Source organism: Pelodiscus sinensis, chromosome 19 (genome assembly GCF_052426305.1).
Source record: "Pelodiscus sinensis isolate ZL-2025 chromosome 19, ASM5242630v1, whole genome shotgun sequence".
Classification (NCBI taxonomy): Eukaryota; Metazoa; Chordata; order Testudines; family Trionychidae; genus Pelodiscus; species Pelodiscus sinensis.
This window is the reverse complement of record NC_143070.1, coordinates 25,132,604-25,151,633: the sequence shown is the minus strand read 5'-3', so window position 1 is coordinate 25,151,633 and position 19,030 is coordinate 25,132,604. Positions and strand designations below refer to the sequence as shown.

The window sequence follows — 19,030 nt, the reverse complement described above, 5'->3', positions numbered from 1 at the left end:
AGTGAGGCTTCCCGTTGTTTCGAGAACCTCCATGGATGCGTGTTTAGTTCAGCCCAAACAGGCCGAGTGGCTGTGCAGCTCAGACACGGGTGTATTCGCCATGTCCTGTGGAGAGAAACAGTTCGTTCCCCCAAAGCAGTGGCGATACCCAAGTCACAGATCAGACTGGATGATCTAATGGCCCCTCAGCTCTTAGTCTGTGGGTACTGGGAAGTGTGCCAATAGAAACATAACTGAGCCACGGGCCAGGGCTGTGAGAGTCAGACAACAGTGGCGCTCTGACTGCATCCCACTCACTCACCCTCTGGTTTTTTGTTTCTCCTGTTCCCCAGGCGCAGCGATGGTGATGGGGAAGGTTTCCTCATTCTCCCGCGGCTCTGCAGTGTGCTCCGCTCTGCCTGGCTACTTCGCGCTCTGCCTGGCTCTGCAGGCTCCCAGGCTGGCAGTAGGTAGGTGCTCTGGCCTCCTCACTGTGTTTGTTGTTGTTGCTCTTGCTGGTCATCCCCGTCCGTCTCCCTTCACTGCCTGCTATTGTAAACCACCTCTGCCCAGCCTGCCAATAACAAAGAGAAACCAGTGGGCCCAACTCGGTGCCCAGTAGCCAGGGGGCCTTTGTATGTGGTGGTGCTGAGCCAGGCTCTCCAGCCTTCTCTAGCAAAACCTACATTTAGCTGCAGATATAGACACTTAGATCAGCTCTGGGAGGACTCATCTCAAGGGATTTAATGCAGCACCCTAGCATTTACCCCCTCCTTTGGGGGTACAAACACAAAATTAAATGAAGCTAGCCTGTGTTCTCAGTGTAAAGGCAGGTCTGCACAGTCTCCACACCCTGCCCCCAGGTAGAAATTGCATACACTGGGTCATAAAAAAGAAAAGTTTAACAACAAAAAATAGACAGTAGATTTTAAGTGGTAACAAACTGAACAAAGAAGGGCATTGCAGGAAATAAACCAAACACACTTGCTGTCCTTAGTACATTACAGAAGTTGTCTGCAGCTAATATTTCTCCCCCTAAACACTGTTCCAGACAGATTCTTTCATAGGCCAAACCAGTCTTTCCAGTCTGGGCCAGCACCTGTCCCCCTCACCCAGATCCAATCTTTTGTTCCTTGGTGTTTTCAAATATCCCTTTGGGGATGGGGAGGCAGTGGAAAATTCAGCTGAAGACCCTCACTGTTTCCCTTCCCTACCTTTTAGAGAATTTCCATGAGGTGGGAACCCTTTTGTTTGATTCCTCCCCACCTCATGGGGCAGCTCAGCAATCGAAGACCTATGTCATTTGGCATGCAGTGCAAGTGACTGGCTCTGTGTTTTGCACTTTCTCTCTGCCTCCTCCTTCCTCTTCATTAGCTGGCCTCTGACTTTACCTTTACATTTGTCATCTGTGTATTGACAATCTGCTTTCCTGTCTTCCCAGTTTGTCTGCTTTACAGCATCCCTCTTGCAGATGAGGAGGTCCCTGGGCTGGAGCAGCATAGAAAGGCCTTGCTGTATCAGAGAACCCATGAGAATTATTGAGACCTGGTCAAAGATAGTCTGGACAGTGTCTAACAATGACATGTGAGCTCCATATGACAGATAATTGGGGGTTGATCACATTCACCTATTAAATATTCTGTTTATTTTTGTACCTCCTGTATCAATAGTATCCATGCATGTTTATAGGTATTTTGGGGGGTTGGGATTGTAATTTCTGCCATGGGGGAGGGTTACCCCATCTCCTTCAGAATTTAGGAGCATAAAAATGGTCATACTGGGTCAGACCAAAGGTCCATCTAGCCCAGTGTCCTGTCTGCCCACAGTGGCCAATGCAGGTGCCCCAGAGGGAGTGAGCAGAACAGGCAATAATCCAGTGATCCCTCCTATATCAGCCATTTCCAGCTTCTGACAGAGGCTAGGGAGATCATTCCTAACCATCCTGGCTAATAGCCATTGATGGACCTAACCTCCATGAGCCCTGTTGAAGTCCTGGTCTTCACAACATCCTCTGGCAAGGAGTTCTACAGGTTGACTGTGTACTGCATGAAGAAATACTTCTTTGTGTTTGTTTAAACCTGCTGTCTATTAATTTCATTTGATAACCCCATGTTCTTATCTTATGGGAACAAGTAAATAACGTTCCCTTATTCACTTTCTCCTCATCAGTTATGATTTTATAGACCTTTGTCACAGCAGTTCCCAACCTTTTTGAGAATATGGGTCCCTTTTCAGTCAATTAAAATTTCACGGACCTCCCCAAACAATGTAGCTGTTTTCAAACATTCCATTTCCTGATAATCATTTGAAATGTATAATAGTTCATGTTATCTAAACAAATATAGTAGTATTGAGGGATAATACATTTAAATGTAATAACTTAGAGATGTAATATATTTTTAGTGAAAAATACAAACAGAAGAATATGTACACAACTCCTAGGTAATATGTTTAAGTTACATTTGGCATATGGGTACACAGTTGACATGTGCACCATTTGTAGCATGGACTATGTCATACCAATCCTCAATTTCTCTCCACATGCTAACATCACAAGTATCAGTCTGAAAGATGGAAGAACATAAGGACAGAAACTTGGAAAAGGCATCCGATATTTTGCAGCCTTGTCAGAAAGTTCTCGATACTCAGTAACAACTTGAAGCCAAAAGTCAGCCAGGAACTTTTGTTTGAAGACAAGCTTTAATGAGTTGTCACATGATGGTTCAGCGAGACTATCTTGTTTTGTGTCTATTTCGGTAGCAAGGTCCACAAATGGGTTTCTGATCCAGTCGTTGTTCATTTTGGTAACAGGAAAGTACTCACGCAGCTACACTTGGCGGTTTTTCATGTTCTCTCTAATTTTGCATTTTACATAATCTGTGAGTTGCATTTCTCAGCAAACAATTGGGAAAGAAGGATAGTTGGACTGATGAAGTTGAGATGTCCACAGACCCTATTTCTAGATCATAGCATCAATTTTGTCATGGACCTGGAAGATGGTCAGAGCTTTTTTCTGCAGACTTAGATTAAGCCCATTTAGATAGCTGAAGATGTCATCTAAGTAAGCTAATTTAGCTAGCCAAAAAAACTCAATGAGGTGTAGAGAAAGCTCAAAAGGATGGTCCAGCAAAATATCCTCACTTCATCACTCAATTCAAACAGGTGTGAGAACCTTTTCTCTTGAAAGCCAATGAACTTCTGTGTGAAGAAGTTGGCTGTGACCACTGTCCATCTCATCACACAAAGCAGCAAATAGTCTTGAATTCAGTGGACAGGCCTAGATGAAATTGATAATCTTTGCCAATTTGTCCAAAATCATCCTGAGGTCAGCAGGCATTTTTTTAACAGCTAGCACTTCCCTGTGAATGCTGCAGTGAATGAAAGTTGCTGATGTTGCCACTGTTTAACTTGAGGGACTGCTTCAGTGTACTGGCTGGTCATTGCACGAGCCCTACCAGTACTGGTCCCCACACATTTTGACCACTCAATATCATGCTCCCTCATAAAATCACTCAACACATCAAAAATAGCTTCACCAGTTGTGCATGTGGGCAAGGATTTGCAAAGGTGAAAGTCCTCTTGGACCTCTCCATTGTATTCATATCTGACGACTGACAGGAAGTTTGTATGGCTTGCAATATCTCTTGGCTCGTCAATTGCCAAGAATAGAAGTGACTTTTCTGCACCCTCTGAATCAGTTGTTCCTTAACATTCTGAGCCTTTTAGTAAATTCTGTGCCAAACTGTGTTATTTGAGAGAGAAATTAAGCCAATCTGTTTGCTATCTTGGTCTCCGAGCTCTGCTCTCACCATTTCTTTTGCTGTGAGTAATATCAATTCTTCTCCAGGTGTGTGTAGCTTTCCTGTCCTGGACATGAGTTAAGCCACCAGATAAGCGGCTTCCTGGCACAAGAGGCATGTATGGCATGCAAGCACTTTCCCCTCACTTCTTTAGCTTCTGGAGAATGGGATCAAAAGCAAGCTACGGCTGCCCCCAACCCCTGTACTCCGGGAAAGCAGTAAGATCATACGAACGGCCATACTGGGTCAGACCAAAGGTCCATCCAGCCCAGTACCCTGGCTGCTGACAGTGGCCAATGCCAGGTGTCCCAGAGGGAGTGAATTGAACAGGTAGTGATCAAGTGATCTCTCTCCTGCATCCGTCTCCACCCTCTGACAAACAGAGGCTAGGGACACCATTCCTTACCCAGACTGGCTAATAGCCCTTTATGGACTTAACCTCCATGAATGTATCTAGTTCTCTTTTAAGTCCTGTTATAATCCTAGCCTTCACAGCCTCCTCAGGCAAGGAGTTCCACAGATTGACTATGCGCTGTGTGAAGAAGAACTTCCTTTTATTTGTTTTAAACCTGCTGCCCATTAGTTTCATTTGGTGGCCCTTAGTTCTTATATTCTGGGAACAAGTAAATAACTTTTCCTTATTCACTTTCTCTACACACTCATGATTTTATAGACCTCTGTCATATCCCCCCTTAGTCTCCTCTTTTCCAAGCTGAAAAGTCCCAGTCTCTTTAATCTCCCCTCATATGGGACCCATTCCAAACCCCTAATCATTTTAGTTGCCCTTCTCTGAACCTTTTCTAATGCCAGTATATCTTTTTTTGAGATGAGGAGACCACATCTGTACACAGTATTCAAGATGTGGGTCTGCCGTGAATTTATATAAGGGCAATAAGATATTCTCCATCTTATTCTCTATGGGTATGTCTACACTACCCCGCTAGTTCGAACTAGCGGGGTAATGTAGGCATACCGCACTTGCAAATGAAGCCCGGGATTTGAATTTCCCGGGCTTCATTTGCATAAGCCTGGCGCCGCCATTTTTAAATCCCGGCTGGTTCGAACCCCGTGCCGCGCGGCTACACGCGGCACGAACTAGGTAGTTCGGACTAGGCTTCCTAGTTAGAACTACCGTTACTCCTCGTGGAATGAGGAGTAACGGTAGTTCAAACTAGGAAGCCTAGTCCGAACTACCTAGTTCGTGCCGCGTGTAGCCGCGCGGCACGGGGTTCGAACCAGCCGGGATTTAAAAATGGCGGCGCCAGGCTTATGCAAATGAAGCCCGGGAAATTCAAATCCCGGGCTTCATTTGCAAGTGCGGTATGCCTACATTACCCCGCTAGTTCAAACTAGCGGGGTAGTGTAGACATACCCTATCCCTTTTTTAATGATTCCTAACATCCTGTTTGCTTTTTTGACTGCTGCTGCACACTGTGAACGTCTTCAGAGAACTATCCATGATGACTCCAGGATCTCTTTTCTGATTAGTTGTAGCTAAATTAGCCCCCATCATATTATACGTATAGTTCAGGTTATTTTTTCCAACATGCATTACTTTACATTTATCCACATTAAATTTCATTTGCCATTTTCTTGCCCAATCACTTAGTTTGGTGAGATCTTTTTGAAGTTCTTCACAGTCTACTTTGGTCTTAACTACCTTGAGCAGTTAAGTATCATCTGCAAATGTTGCCACCTCACTGTTTACCCCTTTCTCCAGGTCATTTATGAATAAGTTGAATAGGATTGGTCCTAGGACTGACCCTTGGGGGATACCACTAGTTACCCCTCTCCATTCTGAAAATTTACCATTTATTCCTACCCTTTCTTTCCTGTCTTTTAACCAGTTCTCAGTCCATGAAAGGATCTTCCTGCCTATCCCATGACAACTTAATTTACGTAAGAGCCTTTGGTGAGGGATCTTGTCAAAGGTTTTCTGGAAATCTAAGTACACTATATCTACTGGATCCCCTTTGTCCACATGTTTGTTGACCCCTTCAAAGAACTCTAATAGATTAGTAAGATGTGATTTCCCTTTACTGAAACCATGTTGACTTTTGCCCAACAAATTACGTTCTTCTACATGTCTGACAATTTTATTCTTTACTATTGTTTCAACTAATTTGCCAGGTACTGACATAGGACTGACATAAGTCTGTAATTGCCAGGATCACCACTAGAGCCCTTTTTAAATATTGGCGTTACATTAGTTATCTTGCAGTCATTGAGTACAGAAGCTGATTTAAAGGATAAGTTACAAACCGTAGTCAATAGTTCCACAATTTGACATTTGAGTTCTTTCAAAACTCTTGGGTGAATGCCATATGGTCCTGGTGACTTGTTATTGTTAAGTTTATCAATTAATTCCAAAAACTCCTCTAATGACACTTCAATCTATGACAAATCCTCAGATTTGTCACCTACAAGGGATGGGTTAGGTTTTTGGCTAGCTGTTCTTCAAACTCCTTTATGGCTTTTCTTATTATGTTTTTACACTTAATTTGACAGTGTTTATGCTCCTTTCTATTTACCTCACTAGGACTGGACTTGTACTTTTTAAAAGATGCCTTTTTATCTTTCACTGCTTCTTGAACATGGTTGTTAAGCCACCGTGGCTCTTTTTTAGTTCTTCTACTATGTTTTTTAATTTGGGGTATAATTTAAGTTGGGCCTGTATTATGGTGTCTTTGAAAAGTGTCCATGCAGCTTACAGTTGTCTCTAGTCACTTTGCCTTTTAATTTCTGTTTAACTAACCTCCTCATTTTTGCATAGTTCCCCTTTTTGAAATTAAATGCCAGAGTGCTGGACTGCTGAGGTGTTCTTCCCACCACAGGAATGTTAAATGTTATTATATTATGGTCACTATTCCCAAGCGGTCCTGTTATAGTTACCTCTTGGAGCAGATCCTGCGCACCACTCAGGACTAAATCGAGAATTGCCTCTCCCCAGTGTGGGAGAAGAATAGGAAAAGAAAAGCAAGGTGGGCCCAGTCCTTACTTTTACATTTCCACAGGTTCCCTGTAGTGCCCTGGGTTCTGCAGACCGCACATTGGGAGCCACTGCTTTATCAGATCCCCTCCCCCCACTTTAGTCTCCTCTTTTCTAAGCTGAAAAGTCCACATTTTTAAAATCTCTCTTCATATGGGGCCTGTTCCAATCCCCTCATCATTTTTGTTGCCCTTTTCTGAACATTTCCAGTGCCAATATATCTTTTTTGAGGAGAGGCGACCACATCTGTACACAGTATTCAAGATGTGGGTGTACCATGGTTTTATACAGAGGCAATAAGGTATTTTTTATCTTTTTCTCTATCCCTTTCTTAATGATTCCTCACATTCTATTTGCTTTTTTGACTTATGCTGCACATTGAGTGGGTGTTTTCAGAGAACTACTCACAGTGACTCCAAGATTTCTTTCTTGTGTGGTTGTAGCTAAATTAGTCCCCATAATTTTGTATGTATAATTAGGATTATTTTTTCCAATATGCCATTTACAAGCCATGAGTGGTGTGGAAAGTAATAGTTCCAGGGAAGTGCCATTTCTATCGAGAATTGCATGAACTGGATTAGACCAAATCCCAGAAGCCCAAGAAAACAGAGATTTATGGTATAAAAGCTGGATGTGAACTGAACCGAGTCTTTAAGGTGCTACAGGACTCCTCCTTGTTTGTGTTGAAATATACTAACATAGCTGCCCCTCTGAAACTTTTCTCATTATACAATTCACAGCACAGTTCACAGTGACCGTACCTGACCGCCCAGTCGCTGCCTCCCTTGGTGGGGAGGCCATCCTGCCCTGCCACCTCTCCCCCCAGATGAGTGCTGAGAACATGGAGGTGAGATGGTACCGGTCCCAGTTCTCTGCAGTTGTGCACCTGTATCGCGATGGGAAGGAACAGTACAGAGAGCAGATGCCAGAATATCAGGGAAGAACTCAGCTCTTGAAAAGCGACATCACCAATGGGAGAGTTTTCCTGAGAATACGTGATATCCGACCCTCCGACGAGGGACAGTACAAATGTTTTTTTCAGTCCAATGTCTCTTATGAAGATGCATTATTGGATCTACAGGTGGCAGGTCAGTAACTTGTTCTGATGTTTTAATGTTTTCAATAGGGTAAAAGTGGAGTCAGAAGGTCCATTTTGAGATGACACCTTTGTTTTTTAATATAGTGGGTCAGCAGCAGCAGGGCCCGCACGCCGCTCATTCCCCCTGGGCCATCCCCATGAGCGTGAGGGCAACCGCGGGCGCAGTGCGGGGCAGGTCTGCTTCCGAGGGGTAGAAGTGGCTCGCCTCGTCACACCTGAATAAAGCTGGTGCTAGTTTGCTGTAATAATACACATTTTTTCTAAACTCTCAAAACCCCAGACTCATACTTGGCTTGTCTTGTAAAGTGCTGTGACTTGTTGGAGTCTGGGATGGGGTTACTGGCCCAAATTTGAGGACTTTTAAGTCAGAGGTTCATGAGACACAAACACCCCCCAGCAGTCAGGTGACATTAATACACTGTGGTTATCATAATTTCGTGCGCACCTGGGGCTGAACTGAGGCTCTGAGCCTCCCGAAACTGATAGCATCAGCTGGGATAGATCTCAGCACATATCTAGCCCTTCCAGGGTAAGTGTGGTGAATACACATATCTGGCCCTGTCACCTGGAGCCAGTGTAAGAATGGGAGAATTGAGGCTGACTCCTGAAGGCCAGAGAGACCAGCAAAGAGGACAGAGATGTAGCTGGCTCTGTATTCAGGACATGAGGTTTAAGTCAAGTGGCGTGAACACCTGGGTCCAGTGGTGGATTTAGGGCAGGGCGAGCGGGGCGGCTGCCCCGAGCCCTGTGCTTCTTGAGGCCCTGCGCGTGCGCCATGTCAAAGGAATGGCCCCGTGAAATTTCGCTGCCCTGGGCCCCGTGGCACTCTCATCCGCCCCTGCCTGGGTCTACACCCAAACACTGAGCCTACTCCACACAAACCACTCCTGAATTCCCAAATGTTACCACCCTGTCACTAGGGTCACCAGCTCACCAGATGGACCAGATGCCACTGCTGCAAATGGGATCTGGTCTGGGGAGGCTGGCAGAGCTGCCTGTCACTCTGCCTGTCCTTCTGGGAGGCTAATTTCACTTATCCCTCCCCTAGCCCTGGAGATCACTGTCATGTCCAACCCCAGGCTGCTGACTATCCCCATGGCAAGAAGCCTACAGACACAAGGTTGTGCTGCTGCACAACTGGCACTGCTCGGCATTGAAATGAGGCATAATCGATCCTTCCCTTCTCTGCATAGTACAGAGACAGCCCTGCCAGAGGCTCCAAATAATCCCTCCACTAGTCAGTACAGCTACACCGAGCCCCGTGAATGCAGTGGCAGCACATACAGCCAATTTGCAGGGCTTCTTGCCAGCTCCCAAGGGGCAGAGCGAAGGTTATTTGGTGTCAACCTTCACTATGGATTTCCTGGTTTTCAGAAGTCTGTGTATTACAGAACTCAGGCTTGTGGCAGGGCAGGAGATAACTTAGAGTTAAGGTGGCCAGGATGTAAATCAGTTTTTTTTGTCAGTGAATAGATATGAGATCACATGATTACAGGAAGGTGCCTTTGTCTGTGAGGTGTTCCACAGATTTGAATTGTCTGCCTGTCCTGCAGCTGCAGTCCCAGTGTCAAGTGTGACTGTACTGACCAGAGGAGGGCTTAGGGGGAGCAGAGTAGCCCAGCAGTCACTGTATTCTGAACTCTGTGCTAACAAAGGTTTTGCCAGTGAATTTTCTAAGTTTTTTTTTTAAAGAAAGGGAAACCTTTGAAGGAGTTAGTGGCCATTCAGACAGTTGTATTTCTCACCTAGGTTTGCATTTGCTACACAACTGTGCCTAGATAATACTCAAAAGTCCTTTCCAATGTATTACTGCTTTGCCATTAGCAGGTATGAAGAACTTTACTTCATTTTCCCCATTTTACAGTTGGGAAACTGAGGCTCAGAGCAGAGCTGTGTGTAGTTTAAGGTGTAATCTTGTCAATGGCAGAGTCAGGAATAGACCCCAACCCTTAGAAGACTCTGCTTGGTCTCTCGGTTGCCCCATGGTTGCTCAGTGCCCCTTCCCCAAACACTCTGGCTACATCTACACTACAAGGTTTTTGCGCAAAAACTGTCAGAGCATCCACACCTCAAGCGCGTTTTTGTGAAAGTAAATTGGCAGAACAGAGGGATTTTGCCAGTAGAATTATTCCTCTCCCCATGATGAATAACTTCAGCTCTTGTGCAAAAAAGCAGGTATGGACACTCCAGAGGGGTTTTCGTGCAAGAAACCCTTATTGGCAAAAGCACAGGTGCTCTGATGGCCATTCTGTGAGTGTCAATCAGAGCTTTCTTGTGCAAGAGTGTCCATGCAGTGTGGACACTCTCTTGTGCAAGAGCACTTCGCTTTTGTGATGCTCTTTGAGTTGTGGGCGCGCTTTTGCACAAAAATTCTTGCGCAGAAGGCTTCTTCTGCAAAAGCCCTGCAGTGTAGACAAAGCCTCAGTGATAGTACTGTGGGGCTAGGAGTTGTGTTTTGCAAAGTTTGCAGTGTGCAGCTGGTTACTGGGCTGGTGAGAGAAATCTCATCCTGGTCCCTGTCCCAGCAGCTTGTCAGCTTTATTATACGTAGGCTACTTTAAGGATGCGAGAGGAAACAGGTGTCTATCTCCTTCTCCACCTGCATCACAGTCCCCCACAACTTGTAGCTCTGCTCTGTCCCACAGTTCTGGGGGCACACACCACAGGCTGCTGCTTACTGGTGGGCCACCCATTACTTTGGTCATGTAGCCTGAGCTATACACTGAGCTAGGCTCATCAACCCTGGGACCTCCATCTCTGTTCTAGGCAGACTTCCCCCACCTGTTGCAGGCCTACCCATCCATTTCCCCTTCTGCCACAGCTTCTGGCAAGCCCTCACTGGCCTAATGTGCATTGACTATTCATTTCCTGTGCTCTGGAAGGGCACAGCCGAGGTAATCTGAACTTCCCTCTATCAAAAGCAATCTCACGGTGAATTAATTCACGATTTGTCTATACACACAAATGCACTGGTTTCCATGAAGCGGGGCAAAAGCCTACGTGGACACTTTTAAATGATTTACAAATGGCTTGCATTTATTTTGCTTGAGCTGATTCCTCTTGATTTAAGAGTGTCCATATAGGGGTTTTGGCTGTTTTAACTGAACCATTTTAAACTGGAACAAGTTTGTGCATAGAACAGCCCCGACATTATGATTAATTCTATCAAATTGGAACCTACTCTGTTTAAGTCATAGGTTCCCAAACTGGGGGGTGTTCCCCCCCGGGGGGGGTGTGAAGAAATTTCAGCAGGGGCACGAGGCAACCCAGCCTCCCCCCCCCCCCCCATCAAGTTTTGCTGCCCTGTTCATTTCCATTTTCCCTTTTTTTTTTTTTTTTTTTTTTTTGGCTCAACAAGTTTTGCTGCTGTTTTGGGGGTGTGTGTGAGGGTTTTTTAAAAATCAAAAAGGGGGGGCGTGTTGCCAAAAAGTTTGGGAACCACTGCTTTAACTAATCAGCCACACTCATGGACTCACATTCAGTTCTTAGTTTTACAGGAAATGGCTTTTGATAACTGGGTAATAAAGTTTTTGGCTCATAACTGGGCACTTAGGGTTATCATAAGTTTATTTATTTCTTTTGTAGGTCTGGGCTCTGCTCCTGCCATCTTTGTGGAGGGACATCAGGATAGTGGGGTCTGGCTGGTATGTAGATCATCTGGATGGTACCCACAACCCAAAGCTCAGTGGAGAGATCAACAGGGGCAGCTCTTACCATCGGCCTCTGAAAAACTATCCCATGCAGCTGATGGCACATTTCAGACAGAGATTGCCATTGTTCTAACAGAAGAGTCCAACCGGAAAGTGTCCTGCCATGTCTGGAACCCCCGGCTCGACCAGGGCAAAGAGTCAGTGGTTTCCATAGCAGGTCAGTGCCCGTCCGTGCTACACAGGGACAGATTGAGATGCTGGAGACCTGGGCAGAGAGTAATTATCATTGTGCCTCCCATTCATTGGCCTGAATCTTCCAGGTGCTGAACAGGTCTTGGAAAGTGCTGAGCAACCTCCAGTCTCTTTGACTCCAGCATGGGCTGAGAATGTTTAGCACCTTCCAAGCAGGGACTTCATAGGCCACATTTTCATGACAGCTCAGTACCCAGCAGTACTCAGCCTTCATCGTTCTTCTGAGGGGGAGGAGGGATTCTCTTTTGCTGTAGTGTTGTAGCTGCAAGCTGTCATTGTCGGATTCAGAGTAGAGGTGTGGGGTTTCTAGGTCCTGTGTGCAGGCCAGAGGACTCTGCAGCATCAGGCCTTGTGTACAGGAACAGTTAATTCATGGCAAGCTAGGGTGTAAACCCCTCACTAGCCTGCCAGGCACTGTCTGGTTGTATGGGCCCTGCCATGGGCACTAACAATTCCACAGTGCGCTTCAGAGCCACTGCTTTGCAACCAGAACAGAGCAAAGCACACCAGGGACGTGTCAGTGCATGGCACACCCAGTCAGTGCATGGAAGGCTTGTGCGAGGTACCTTTACATCAAGTCTGCCATGTGCTAACTGTTCCTATAGACTAGCCACTTAGAGTAGGGTACAGTGAGCTGAGCCGTTCTGTCCATTGGACTATTCAGGTCCCACGCTTTGGGGGAGCCCCCCACACTTCATGTTGCCATGGGGCCTTTGCGATGCAGAGACAAATGGCAGTGAAACCAGCATTGCTCAGCTCCAACTCTCCAGTTCCTCATGTCACTCAGAAGAGGAGGGAGTTTGTTATCTCAAAAGCTGCTATTCTGGAAAAGCAGCAGTCTGCTATTATGCAGATGAAGTGCAGGATATTTAAATCCCCACTTCATTTGTAATTTTGGGTGTCTACATTTGCATTCCTCCCTCGAAGGAGGAATCAAGTGTAGACATATCCTGATGGAGCAGCTCCCCTCTATTATGGGTTCTTATGTCAAGATTCTGGATTCTAAGAAATGAAGTTGTGTTAGGCTGCAGCTGCTTTGCCAGAGTATTTGAGTTTGTGTCAAACCGCTGTCTGTGTTCTGTAACCAGCACAATTTTTAGAAGGGTGGCAAAGGGAATTATCCTTTGTTCTAAATTTGAGCTGCTGAGTATATATGATAATCTGGCTAAAAGTCATTTTTCCCAAACAGCACAGGAGAGCCCTGGATCTTAGCATCACTACTTAGATGACATTTAAAAATACCAGCAATAAAAGGTTAGGCCCATAATAGGCAGGAACAAAATCTTACCTAAGAATGTCTTAATTTTTAGAAAAATTAAGTCCTGATTTTATGTACTGTTATCTGACAAATAACTTGGTTTACCCCGAAGGAATATTTCTATATCTCTATAAGAATATAAACAAGGCTCGCCAAACCACAGCGAGCCCCGCTCGCCAGCCGCGCTGTCCGGCAATCTGCACATGCGCAGATCATTCTGTGCATGCACAGATCGCCCGAACCCAGCTCTTCTGGGTTGTAATCTACTCGCCATGGGCAAGTAGGTTGCATTATTTGTCAAACCCTGATAATAAAAACGTTGAGTTTGTACAGCAGTATTCATCTAAGATCACAAAGTGCTGCACAGATGCTTAGGCTAGGATACACCCACTGTTATCTGGCTGTTCTTCGAGTGCTTGCTCATGTCCATTCAAATGAGGTGTGCACGTGCTGCGTGCACGGATTCTGGAACTTTTTTCTCCACAGTACCAGTCGGTTTAGCAAGGAGTCCCCTGGAGTGGTGCTGCTATATCTGTGCATATACAGTAGACTTCCGATAATCCGGAATCTATGGGACTTAGGTGGTGCCGGATTATCAGATATGCCGGACTATCAGGAGGTACTATAAGCAGGTTATATATATACTATATATATTATATACTGTCTATAAAGTGTTCTTAACCCTTTTTATTCTACATACTGTATACAGCATACTGTAATGTTTTAGTTTTTTAAGACTTTTTTACCCTTTTTGCTCAGTTCAGCTGCTGCCGCTGTTACCTTGTGACTCTTTTTTTGCCGAAGCTCACTCACTAGGCTCTTGCCATTTTGATGCCGGACTATCAGGAGTGCTGGACTATTGGATGCCAAACTGTTGGAGTTTTATTGTATACCTCTGCTGGCCCTCCAGCTCCTCAGTTTCTTCTTACTGCCTATGAGGGAATCTAGGGCATCTTCGTGCTTTCTCAACTAACCCAGCATGTATTTGAAGAAGTGGGCTGTGCCCAGGAAAGCTCATGATCCCATCAGCATGTTTTGTTAGTCTATAAAGTGCTACCAGACTATTTGTTGTTTTTTTAAGTTTTTTCTGTTACAGACTAACTCAGCTACCCCTCTGAAGCATTTCAGAATGTATATAATTAGCTTTGTAGATAGTTTTTATTAATCTTATAGTGTAAATAGTTAGATAGTATTGGTGGATCATTCCACTTATCTCTCCTTTCCTGTTTTAAACCTTGTGTGACTTGTTCAAAGTCCATGCCCTGCTGGGACCCCTATGACTCTTGTCTGAAGTGATTGGGGGAGGGTCACCTTGCAATTCCTGCAAAATCTGCAGAAGTTTCAAGATTGGCATTGCCACTAAATAAAACGGTGTCAAAGATCGCCAATAACTTGTTTCAGACACCTGTATCCATTTCCCCTACCCAGAAGGAAGTGGAGAGAAGTTATTTTGTCCCCAAAATGGGGCATGAGCATTTATACTCCCACTCACCCCTGGGCTTCCTCGTGGTGCAGGTGGACAACCAGAAGGAGAGGCAAGGTCAACTGCGGTCGACAACAAAAAGTAGGGAGCCAAAGAAACTCAACCTACCGGGTAGGAAGACATATGCTATGGGACAGCAACGCATTGCCAACCAACAGGCAATGCTAAGCAAACAGGCATACAACACCTGGTTGGCAATGGACAGATTTAGGGAGTGTCTCCTTCAGGACTGTTGTGAAGAATTTGCTGCACTGTCAGAGGCACCATAGTGCCTGGTTATAAGTGTCAGGCATACCCCAGGAGGTCCAGAACACATTGCAGGGCCTACTGTTTGAGGGGACAGGCTTGTTCTCACAGCATACAGATACCAAGCTTCATAGCTTGAAAGACTCTAGAGCCTCTGGGAAATCCCCAGATATCCATACCCCTGCACCACATAGCCCTAGACCCTCTGTCAGACCAACCTACCAAGGGTATAGGTCAGACCAAGGAAGGTGTAGGGGCAGGAATAATGGCACTAATAATACTAGTGGGCACAATAAGTGGTGGAGGTTGTGCTTTGACTCAGCAAGAGGAAATGGATCGCCCCCTCCTCAACAGCCAAAGTCTTCATTTTGAAGATATGTGCAAGGGCAGAATACCAGCTCCCTCACTGACCCCACATCATGGTTCATTCCACAGGGGTGCATGCCTCAGCGGTGGCCTTCCTAGCACAGGTTCCTATACTGGACATTTGCAGGGCAGCTACGTGGTCTTCTGTGCACACTTTCAGGGCACATTATGCCATTGCTCAGCAGGCCAGGAACCATGCCGTTCTTGGTAGGGCGGTGTTGCAATTAATCTCTGTTTAAAGGAGCCGATAGTCTCCAACCCCATCCCCCATGTTTCAGCTAGAGAGTCACCTTGTTTGAATGCTCATGAGGAAGCACTCGAAGATGAAAAAGTTACTCACCTCATAACTGTTTTTCAAGCAGAGTCCTCTCTTATCCTAGCAGGCCTCCTCACAGTAAGTAACCATGTTCAGTAACCAGGCTAAACCTGGGACTTTCACTGGCTTAATAAAATAAAGGTGTCACCTCTCCCTGTGTATTTCCTTAGGAAATTCTTTTAACTAGTCACAGTGTCCCCACAGTCACAGTGCCCTGCCTTCATGCTGTGTGTGTTTGCTCCCACGTCAATGACACTTTCTCTTGCAGAGCTGTTTTTCCCAAGGGTCAGCCCTTGGATGGTGTCTCTGGGGGTGATCTTGGCTGTGCTGGCTGTTCTCATTCCACTGGCCAGTTACTACTCCTGGAAGCAACACAGAACAAAAGGTAAAGTAAGGAAAAGGGTGGAGAGAACTCAGAGGAGACAGAGATTTTAAAACAAAACAAAAGTAGAGCTATCAGTATTAAGGTGTTTTGACTCAATGTTTGAAGGAATTTCAGGCAATGGGAGCTAAGCTGAGGGTGAATAGGGAGCTGAATAAATTAGGCCTTTGTCTAAACCAGGCATGTCCAAAGTCCAGCCCGGGGGCCAATTGCGGCCCGTGTTCCGGTTTAATACGGCCCCCCAGGTAATTTGGCAATATCTATCTTTTATGGCCCCCAACGAATCCATATGTATTGAGATGAATACATTGTAAAATCTCAGTTAATGTCAGTTGGTCTAAATCAGTTATAAATATATTTGGATACAACATGTATACTTGGTGTTATGTTCCTGTTCATATTTTTTGAACTTAAAAGTTGACAGACAACCTTTATTACCAATAATATGTAATGTACTTTACAATGTTCCTGACATATATTTCAGCTTCCTGGATTTTTTTTTCATCTGGCCTTCAGATATGAAAGGCAGAGTGATTTAACACCTGTTTAGATTTGTCATCCATGTGACGAAATGAAAAGTATGCCGTTTGCAATAAACTTTGCATAAAATAGTTAATTTGCATTTAATTTTAATGGTTCAAAGAATGTCAGGCAAAATGGTCGGCCCTCACGCATGTTCACTTCATCAAATCTGGCCCTTTTTGAAAAAAGTTTGGACACCCCTGGTCTAAACAGAGTTGTGTCAAGTGGTTTCACCCTTCAAATCTCACTTTGAGAGCCTGATTGAATTAGATTCTAAATTAGGGATGTAAAAGAGTAGTCGATTAGTTCACTGCCTGATAAGCCTAGGCTTATCAGGTAGTTGAGTCAACTGCTGGGATTTCTTGCTCCCCCCGCCTTGCCGCCTGCCTCTACATTGCAGACAGCAAGGGAGGGGGAAGCAGGAGACAGTGCTATAATTGACTCTGTGGTGCTACCTTCCCCCCAGCTACTTGGGGTTTCTTTCTCTATCAGAAGCAGCAACATGTGGGGAATCCCAGCTCTCTGCTGGGACCTTCCCTGCCCCGCCCCCTGCCCCATGGACAGAAGCTGTTGGACCAGGTGTGAGCCAGGACTATGTAGCTCTGGCTTATGCCAGGTCCAGCAGCTATCCCCACTGCGGCTCTGCAGTTTTTAAACGTAGTAGGAGCCACTCAGCACTTATTACATTTTAAATGCAGAGTTGCAGTGGTCCTGGACCCAGTGCCAGCTAGGACAGCTCAGTTGTGATTCTTTCCAGGTATGGGACCTGTCCCTGCTGCAGCTCAAATGTAGTAGGAGCTTGGGTGCCAGATCACCTGGCTCCTAATACATTTATACTGTAGCACTGCAGCAGGGGTAGCTTCTGGAGCATCTTCCCTTATTGACTAATTGTGTTGTTGATACAAATTGTATTGACTACATGATAAGCCAGTTACCCGCCTCTTAACATCCTCATTCTGAACTGGAGTGGGGAACCTCAGGCTGCCTGTATCTAGCCCCTGAGGCTCAGGACTTCTCTCCTCCAGCACTGGGGAGCTCTCCCTCCCCACCCACCCCCACTAGTAGAAAGCTGGTGCTGGTGATCCAGTCCCATGCCCCCACTCCCCTGCAATTTCCTCCCACAGGGCTGGAGCACCAGCGCCAGCTTCTCACTGGGAGGAGGGGGAGGAGCCCCAAGCTTCGCAGGACAGATTCAGGCAAGACAGAGCCAGATCTGACCTACAGGCTTGTAGGTAGTATAAATGCTGAACTGCAGTTTTGCTCTGGTCACAAAGAGCAGAAACTGGCCTTCAGTGACTTGTGTGTTTATAGAAACAGTGTCATTTTGAAATAATGGATGGCTTATTCCAACTTGTGTAAACCTCATTCTACAAAGAATAATTCCTATTTCAAAATAGTTATTTGGCTGTGTCTACATTGGCACCCTTTTCCAGAAAAGGGATGCTAATGAGACCAGTTGGAATTGCAAAATGCCCCGGGGATTTAAATTTTCCCCGCGTCATTTGCATGAACATGGCTGCCGCTTTTTTCCGGCTCGGGGCTTTGCCGGAGAAAAGCGCCAGTCTAGACAGGTATCTTGCGGAAAATAAACCCTTTTCCGGAAGATCCCTTATTCCAACTGAAAATCAGGAATAAGGGATCTTCCGGAAAAGGGTTTATTTTCCGCAAGATCCCTGTCTAGACTGGTGCTTTTCTCCGGCAAAGCCCCGAGCCGGAAAAAAGCGGCAGCCATGTTCATGCAAATGCCGCAGGGAAAATTTAAATCCCTGGGGCATTTGCAATTCCAACTGGTCTCATTAGCATCCCTTTTCCGGAAAAGGGTGCCAATGTAGACACAGCCATTTCAGAATAGGGGCTGAGTAGACATTTCACTGCTGCTATTTCGAAATAGCAGCTCACCAGGGGGCTATTCCTCCTTCTTATTCTAAGTTATTCCTTACCAGTGCTTCCTGGGGCTCTCAATCGAGATAGCTCATCTACATTAGAGGAGCCTGCCTCGGACTCATTCTGAGGCTTCCCTGCAGAATAGACGCTATTTCGAAATAAGCTATTTTGAAATAACTATTCCGGAATAGCTTATTCCAAATTAACTGTGCAGTATAGATGTAGCTCATGAGCTTTATGTAGAAATTTGCAAGTGCCCAAACAATACATCTAGAAAGGATGGTATAGATAGTGCTTGGTCCTGATGTGAGGGCACAGGACTAGACTTGATGTCCCTTCCAGTTCTAGTGTTCTATAAATTGGAAAGGGGAAATGGCTGTTAAAATGACTGAGGACGGGGAAGAGAAATGCAGACAATTCAGAGACATACAGAGGAGCTGCACTTTGTGCTTGTGAAAGTTGGATCTGGATGCTGTACCATTAGAACTGTCCTCTGTCAGCACCAGGTGTGCATTGATTTAATTCATGGCTTTCACAGATACCCTATGTGGGTTGAGCCCATATTTAGGCACCAGGGATCCACTGATTGTGAGTGGTGTGTAAAAGTCTCTGTCCCAGATGGAATCAGGTTGGGCTCATTTCCAAACCCTAAAAACAGTCGGGACAATTAATTGTCACTGTCTTGGTCCTTGGGCCTTATCAGAGGATTCCCTGCACCAGCTGCACTGTGTGGCTGGGGCTGCTGTAATAACATAAACATAGGCAGAAATGGCCCAACTGGCCTGGGGCGCTGCTTACCCTGGG

General features: G+C 45.5%; 1 protein-coding gene across 2 annotated transcripts in view; it reads left to right on the top strand.

Moving 5' to 3' along the window:
* Window positions 1-19,030, top strand: part of LOC149522383 (butyrophilin subfamily 1 member A1-like) — a 32,864-nt gene that overhangs the window by 1,976 nt on the left and 11,858 nt on the right. The window contains exons 2-6 of one of the 2 annotated variants that reach the window (XM_089771086.1): window positions 333-449; window positions 1,421-1,563; window positions 7,509-7,856; window positions 11,453-11,734; window positions 15,707-15,823. In XM_089771086.1, coding sequence (XP_089627212.1) covers window positions 1,557-1,563; window positions 7,509-7,856; window positions 11,453-11,734; window positions 15,707-15,823 — 754 coding nt within the window. In that variant the 5' untranslated portion in view covers window positions 333-449; window positions 1,421-1,556. The remainder of the gene's footprint in view (window positions 1-332; window positions 450-1,420; window positions 1,564-7,508; window positions 7,857-11,452; window positions 11,735-15,706; window positions 15,824-19,030) is intronic. The other variant, XM_089771085.1, reaches the window with a different exon arrangement.